This window comes from Uranotaenia lowii, chromosome 3 (genome assembly GCF_029784155.1).
Source record: "Uranotaenia lowii strain MFRU-FL chromosome 3, ASM2978415v1, whole genome shotgun sequence".
Classification (NCBI taxonomy): Eukaryota; Metazoa; Arthropoda; class Insecta; order Diptera; family Culicidae; genus Uranotaenia; species Uranotaenia lowii.
The window spans coordinates 113,454,181-113,462,537 of NC_073693.1; the positions used below are offsets into that span (position 1 = coordinate 113,454,181).

The following is an 8,357-nucleotide window of genomic DNA, read 5'->3' on the forward strand; positions in this document are numbered from 1 at the left end:
ACATCTGCGATTTTGAATCAGGCACACGAAGCTCGCCAGAACTGTCAAGTTGCCAGGGGGTTGGTTTTAGGCTGATTTTGCGTTTGGTTGTCGGGCAATAAACTCCTATCCCGCAAGAGTGAGAAGATTTCGAAGCATCTGTGTATATGGGCCTCCTACGCTGGTACTTGTTGTGCTGCAGACAGATTACCATTTGTTTGAGAATTCTAGGGTCAGTATCTTTTTTTCGTTGGCCTAAAATCTCCCAGACACGTTTGGATGTCGAGAGCCGAAAGGATGTTGTGAGTTATTTCGATTTTCTCCATAGGAACGATGGCACTGAAAATTTCTCTGTGTTCAAGGTAAGTTTTTTTCACAGAAGGTGAGATTGTCTGTTGAAGTCGTTGGATCAAGAGCAATTAGTTGATTCATGACTATCGATCCCGTTTGCCGCATATCTGGCTATCTCTCGGCATGCAAGGTATTGTGATCGGATGTTGAGTGGGAATTCTCCAGCCAAAGCACAGAGGGTATTTTTGATCTGATTCACAACTACCACATACTGGAGATTCAGCACGCTGAATGTTGTGCATGTGATAGTTGAGTTTACAATGACCGGAGAGTGCTCTGATCAAGATGCTGCAATGAGATTTATTTAAAGTTAATAAGTAACTCGATATGATTGGAGATGGTTTTTCTAAAAACAATTTAGTTTGACGACAAGTGTCCAACTCTTCCCAGTATCGTTCATGCTGGTTAGAGGACCAAGTTTGAATTTGGTTTCTGAACCAACATGGTGATATTGGGACAGCCGGCTCTGGTCCGTAAAATTCCTTTTCCGACCCAGCTCTAGCGAGTTCGTCGGCGCATTCGTTTCCAAAAATTCCCTTATGTCCGGGTACCCATAGAAGGTTTAATCCATTGCCTTCAGCAAGTTCTTCGATTGCTTTCCGGCATGCGATTACCAGTTTTGATCTAGAACTGGAAGCACTGAGTGATTTGATAGCTGCTTGGCTATCTGAACAGAAATAAATTGTTCTGAACATAATCTTCTTTTGAAGTGCAATTTGCACTCCATACATAATAGCATATAGCTCAGCCTGAAAGACTGTACAATATTTTCCTAGAGGTTGAGCATATTCTATGTTCAACTCGTGACAGTAAATTCCTGCACCTGCACGGCCGTTTGATAATGAACCGTCAGTATAGAATACAATATGAGAGGACATTTGGTCCTCTACGAAACCTGATAACCATTCTTGAGGAGAAGGAAATTTGACTTTAAACCACATGTAGGGAAAACTACTCGAGAGTGTTAAATCGTTTGGCGCTAGATTAAACTTGTTTAATCTAACTAATTCAGGCCACACATTTGTATGACTCGATGATCTTTCGATATTTCCTGACAGCCAGAAACCAACTGCCTGTAGACGAAAAGCACATGAGAAGGCTTCCTGTTTTAGGAACAAGTGTAGAGGTTTGATAGAAAACAGAGCCTCTAGTGCTGCGGTAGGAGTTGTAGTGAACGATCCGGACATCCCCAAAAGACACATTCTTTGAAGGTGATTTAGTTTAGTCCGAACTGTTGCAACTTCTCCTTTCTGCCACCACACTAGACACCCATAGGCCAGAATTGGTCTTACTATTGTGGAATAAATCCAGTGAATATGTTTGGGTTTGAGTCCCCAGTTTTTTCCGATTGCACGTCGGCATTGTCCGAAGGCCATGCACGCTTTTTTGATTCTGAATTCGATGTGATCAGACCAGTTTAATTTGGAGTCAAGAATGACACCCAAATATTTAACTTGATTAGACACGGTGATTTCGGAACCATAAAACAGCAGAGGGCGCACCCCGCGGGTGATACGTTTTTTAGTAAATAAAACCATATTAGTTTTTAGAGGATTAACTGAAAGTTCTACATGAGAACACCATCGTTCAACAGAGCGCAGAGCTTGTTGCATTATATCAAATAATGTGCTTATGCACAAACCTCTTACCAGCAGAAGATAATCATCTGCGAATCCATAGGTTGGTATTCCACGGTCATTGAGTTTTCTCAACAAGCCGTCTGCAACTAGGTTCCACAAAAGAGGTGATAGTACACCTCCCTGTGGGCAACCACGTGTGCTAACTTTAGTAATTGAAGCCTGTCTTAAAGACGAATGAAGATTCCTGTTACTTAGCATTGCGTTAATCCAGTTAGTTATAACACTAGGCACTCCATGAAGTAGTGCCGCATCCATTATTGATGTAAACGAGACATTATCAAATGCTCCTTCTATGTCTAGAAATGCTCCTAGACATGATTCTTTCTGTGAAAAACTATTTTCAATGTTATGTACTACGTTGTGCAGAAGAGTTAATGTTGATTTTCCTGTTTGGTATGCATGTTGTGTCGCATAAGCGGATGTTGGGCAAGGCATTCTTGCCTGATATGATGATCAATTAAAACGTTCAAGTGCTTTAATAGAAATGAACTTAGACTAATAGGACGAAAGCTTTTGGCTTCGTCGTATGACTGATCGTCCCCCTTTAGGGATGAATTTCACGGCTATCTGCCGCCAAAGTTTAGAAATATATCCATGAGCAAAAACTGCTTATCATTATTTTTCTTAATATGTGTTTGAAATGATCGAAACCTTTTTGAAGCAAAACTGGAAATAAACCGTCACTTCCAGGAGATTTGTATTGAGCAAAACCATCGATTGCCCATTTGATCGATTCTGTAGTAACTATTTTCCGAGCAAAATGCAAGGAATCTAGATCTTCCAGAAAAGAACTCAGGCTCTATCGATGAATCTTGATCAACACATCCTGGAAAGTGAGTATTGAATAGACAACTTAATGTTTCTTCGTCGTTTGATGTATAATCACCACTAGGGGTTTTAAGGTATGAAACCTGATAACCTTTTGTATTTGGCTAAGACTTTATTTAACCTACTTGCTTCGTGCAAGGCTTGAAATGTTTGTGCAGTAGTTCTGCCAACTTGAGCGTTCGGCAGCTCGTGTTGCTTTCCGGTAAGCTCTGCGAGCCAACTTGAAAGCATCAAAACCTTCCGTGCGCCTTCGGTTCCAAGAGCGTCTGCAGTTTTTTCGTAATTTACTGAGATTTGAGTTCCACCATGGTGTACTGTTTTTGTTGAATTTCAACGTTCGTAAGGACATGCTTCTTCATAAGAATTTAAAATAATTTCGGTGGTTTTTGCAACCACTTCATCCAACTCAGAAGGAGTAGTAATTTCAGGTGTATATCCATGAAATTTAATAGCAATATGCTCCAAATATAGGTCCCAATTAGTTGTTCTTGGGTTTCTGAATGTTATTGTTTCTAAAAACTCACCTGAGTGTTCAAAATAGATAAACCTGTGGTCAGAAATCGATTCTTCGTTTGGCACATGTCAATTTGAAATTTCCTGAGAAATTGTTCTAGAACAAAGTGTGATGTCAATCACCTCTTCTCTGTCACACCTAACAAAAGTTGGTTTATTTCCTACATTTAGAATTTCTAAATCAGTGCTGCTTAAATATTCCATTAAATTTAAGCCTCTCAGATTGATATCTGAGCTACCCCCATACAAAATGATGGGCATTGGCATCACAGCCAATTACAAGAGGTATATTTTGTGATTCACAGAATGAAATGACATTTTTTAAATCATCCGTAGGGATGATTGTTCATATGGCGAGTATGCTGAACAGTAGACGTATTTTCTATCAGGCAGCGAAACCTGAACGACGCAAATATCTCTTGTTGTTAGATTGGGTATAAGTGTTGCATTTAAAGAATTGTTTATCAATATACATGCACGAGGCATTTATTCGGGCATTAGTCATTCCAATTACACTGAACACAGTAAAGATTGGTTTGAGCAAATTGCCTAAGTAAAAAGTTCCATTTCGGGAAATAGGGTTCTTGGACCAAGGCCGATTGATGCAGTTCCATTAAGGATTAAACGATATAAGTTCAGTGTAGCGGTTCTTTTGTGCTGCAGATTTATCTGTGCAACCTTAATAGAAAGCATTTCTATCAAAGAATCTCCACACATATTTCCATCACACACAAGAAACCTCTGCACCTTCATATCGACGCATGAAGCGGGGGTATCCCATACAGGATGAAAATTTAAAAATCGTGTGTATAATCTGAATCCCACGAGTTGCCAGGAAAAATACGGCCCTTTGCACCAGTGCCTGGCTATAGTGCAGACCTTAACAACGTTCTGCTTAAGATAGGATAATTATACACCCTCCTACCCCCCACTTTACCCAGTCATTAAAAAAATATGGATGGATCTTACCGGATACATTCAGCAGGGATAGAAAATATAATCATCCTTTTGAAATTTTCAAAAATGGTTCTTGATCTGGACTTTTCATCTGGCTTTTGTAACTGCTCTTCCGCGAGGCTCTCAGAACTTCAATTCCTTTTTTTTACACTTTTACAAAAACACGTACCTAAAATTTTAAGAGCAACTGTCACGCACGTCCCTCCCAAATCACTACCTACTTTGCTCACTTTTCGTCGCGGCGACTTCAACTGTTGACATTAAAAGTACTTTTTCACAGAACATTTCATTTAATGAAACAATTTTCTCCACTTACAGGAATCATTATTAAATTTTCCGGCGAAGCGGAAACGAAATGGAATACAGTCGAATCGAAAACAGATCAGGAGGGCAAGCAGTACGAATCTACGACGAACCTGACCGGTCAGGAGGAGTACTTCCAGATTCAGTACTATCTGCTAGGGGGCAAAAATAGCAAGGAAATCGATCTACCACCAGGATCGCACACTTACCCCTTCACCTGTGCTCTTCCTCCGACCCTACCGTCGTCCTTTGAAGGCGAATGGGGCTTTGTGCGTTACACGATCAAGGTCACTCTTGACCGTCCCTGGAAATTTGACCAGGATGTCAAGATGGCGTTCACCGTTATCTCGCCGGTCGATTTGAATCTGAATCCCCGTGTCAGCGAACCCTTCAAACTGGAGCTGGAGAAAACATTCTGCTGCTTCTGTTGTAAATCTGGCCCTCTGAGCTTGATTGTTCACGTGCCGGTCACTGGTTTCGTATCAGGACAAACCATACCGATGACCGTCGAGTGTGACAATGCAAGTAACGTGACGGTAAATACGATTAAATTATCGCTAAGAAAGAAACTATCTTTCCACGTCCATAACCCACGGCGAGAGACGAGACAAAACACGGAAACAATCAAGGAAATTTCCTTCGGTCCCGTGGAACCCGGTGGCAGTCAGACGTGGGCCAAGGAGATTACGATTCCTCCGTTGCCACCGTCCAATTTGGTCAACTGTGGCATCATCGATGTCGATTACGACATAAGCGTTGACACGGCGTGCTCGGGAATGCACATCAGCCCGGAAGGAATTATACCGATCGTGCTCGGTACAGTGCCACTGGCGTCATTCCGACCACCAGCACCCTACACGGACAATCCACCGGTCGAGACCGATCCCTCGATGCTGCCGACGCAACCGGTCAGCCCGGCCAGCCCACCAAACGGAGCCGGCGGGGCGATGGGTTGGAACGTCGTGAACGGAGGGGAGAGCATGTATCCCAATATTCGTAAGTATAGTTTAGATCACTGATTACTTAATTTTTTTAAATTTTACTCATAAAATACCACAACCGTTGATTTGGAGGCCGTATTTTTAGAAATTCATATATAAAAAAGGAAAGCACGCGCGCTATTTATCACCTCGACATTGAACTTCCATATCCTTTCATTCTGATGATATTTTTTGATCAATTTTTCTGTATAAGCTTGAGCTTGCTATCAACTACGGTCCACCGTAGTGATTGGCTCGAGATAATCAACATTAAACAATAAACCAAATGAAAGGTGCAGGGAATAAACAACACATTCTTACTGACCAATTTTGAGAATCTCAATCTTTAATATGAACGCCACCACGGAGTCAAGTGTTGAGCGCCCGAATGTAGCCATGGAAACTTATCAGGAGGAATGTAAATGTAAATGTCATTTTAAAAAAGCGTAAATAAAAGGGTGCTTTGATTGTGATTTCTGAAATTTTACCAAACATTGTATTCCGTCGGTGAACGTCAACGTCGAGACGCTCACAAACGTTTGTGACGTAGAAATCAAAACATTGAAAAAACTGATTTTCACACTCATGCAAGAGTACTCTCGTCCCCATAAACCACATAGATTTCAGATGTCCTAAACTCCTAACTTAATTCCATTTTTTGCAGCTTGTAAGCATTATGGTATATCAATAAGATCAAAGTCGATCAAATGCCTTGCTAAAGTCTGTATAAAGCGCCTAAATTCTTGCGCTACGTGTCACGTGGAACAAACTCCACTCAACATATCATATTCAGATAGCGTCTTTTTTCCCTTATTTAGACCTCTAATGCATGTTTGTAGTTTTCATGTTTGAAAAAAATCAATAAAAACCTAAACACATTTCTCAAACTTTCCAGCGCCGCCAACATTCGCCGAGGCCCAATTCCGGGCACCGAACATCACCACCAAAACCGACAGCAAGTTTACCCGATTTGTCGGCCCGGCAGATTATGCTCCTCGCTATCCCACGTATGCTTTCACCCCTTCGGCCCCTCCAGCTGACTTATGAACAATTTTCCCTTCAAAAGGATCGAAAAACGGTGTTTTTCAAGCAGAAATTTCGAGAACAAATTTTTTTATTTTCTTATTGTTACAAGAAAGGAAAAAAACATTGTTTGTTGCGTAATCAATTCAGTTTCCCATAACATCAAAACGTTACGTTTTATTTGTTTTTTTTTTCTTTTCTAGATTAAGAATGCCTACATTTATATAACATTATAATCAATATCGTCTGTAGACAGCGGCCACACGCTGTTTCGATGTAATTTAGCTACTACCAATCCTAACTGAAACATTACAATAATCGAGTCAAAACGCACATCCAGTAAAAGTAACGAAATGCAGCTAATATTTAACACCTTTGGGGTATGTGACCATGTATAACTATAAAGCCATCTTGAATAGTAAACAATCGAAACTCCTCATGGTTAGAGTTAGATTAGAGAGCAGGTCGAAAGTAGCGGAAGAAGAACTCAAAGTTCAAAAATGTAAGCACCGAATTATTAAAATAAAACACGTTTGCAGCAATGTAAATTCCCATAAAAAAAAATCTTGAAATGTGCGAGGAAAGAAGAATTTCAATATATGTGTAAAAGTAAACACATGTAAAAACTAGTATGATGGCTTCCTCACGCTCTACATAAATGCAACGTAAACATTGTATTGATCTTCGTGTTCCAGTTAAAACTTTGTGAAGTTTCGTTAATGATAGTTACAGCTGACTTAATCATTCTCAGGTTTTCTATACAATTTTTCAATTGCCAATCGCATTTTTGTTCTATAATTCTACAGTTATAAGAATATAATCTCATATAAAGCTTAAGACGTGGCTCGCTTTGAACGTACAAATATGGAAAATGAAGATTCTTTCATACAAGCAGACCCATTTGCTATCACTGTTGATCGCTGATCTAAATTTCAAATATGTTTTATGTATGTTATCAAAAATGTATTAATAAGTCCCCTCCATACGTGTTTTTCATGAGAAATCTTTTAACAAAAGTTCTTTCTTTAAAATATTTTCCCTAAACTGCAAATTATCAGTAATGTTGTGTTATCCCAAATAATGTGAAGCTATACATTTATTTTGTTTGGTAATTTCATTCTTTTTTCCGATTTTCACTAAAAAGCCATTATAAACATTTTTTACTCTGATGTTTGAGCTACAACCATACGCATTCGCATTGGATGTTGCATGAAAAATTTGTGTACTATATGCTTCCATTCGCTTCAATATTAAAAATAAAAACAAGTGATCGAAAAAATAAAATCCACATTTTTGTGAATAGAAACAATAATCAACAATTCCGTTACCATAAAACTTAACTGAAAGTAGCGAGGTCGTGGTCGGTGGACTCTGTAGTTGCCAAATTTCGGGAATTGCGTTATTCCAGTAACGATGGAATGTCGTCCGATATAGGAAACGAGTGCCTAGTGTCAAACACTACTTCATTGACAGAAAAGAAATAACATGAAAATAAGACAATGTAACCAATAAAATCTGGTAAATTTGGTCATCGAGCGAGACAAACAAACAAAGGATCAAAATCAAAACCTTTCAAAAGTGCAAATGTACAGTGGAACACATTGTGATGAACAACCGAGGGTATCTGCGCGCAGTAGGAAACCTATTGAGGTACTCAATTTTACGTATAGAAACACCATACGGTGCAACCGAACTCGAATGTTTGACCGCAGTTTTTAAAGCAAAGTGTGTAGTAGACGATCCGAATCTACGACGGGTGCAAAAGTGTAATGCTTCTTACTTT

The 8,357-nt window shown here is 39.7% G+C and overlaps 1 protein-coding gene across 1 annotated transcript; it reads left to right on the top strand.

Moving 5' to 3' along the window:
* The first annotated feature begins 453 nt into the window (after nucleotides 1–453).
* Nucleotides 454–7,276, top strand: LOC129752528 (arrestin domain-containing protein 17). Its single transcript, XM_055748301.1, has 3 exons — nucleotides 454–460; nucleotides 4,587–5,567; nucleotides 6,447–7,276. Exons 1-3 carry the CDS (start codon nucleotides 454–456, stop codon nucleotides 6,596–6,598), a joined length of 1,140 nt encoding a protein of 379 aa, XP_055604276.1. The 3' UTR covers nucleotides 6,599–7,276.
* Nucleotides 7,277–8,357: the final 1,081 nt, after the last annotated feature.

Excerpts from the sequence above, each read along its gene's own strand:
- LOC129752528 (XM_055748301.1), top strand. Across the intron at positions 5,568-6,446 it reads GAGCATGTATCCCAATATTC|CGCCGCCAACATTCGCCGAG; the intron begins GTAAGTATAGTT and ends CAAACTTTCCAG.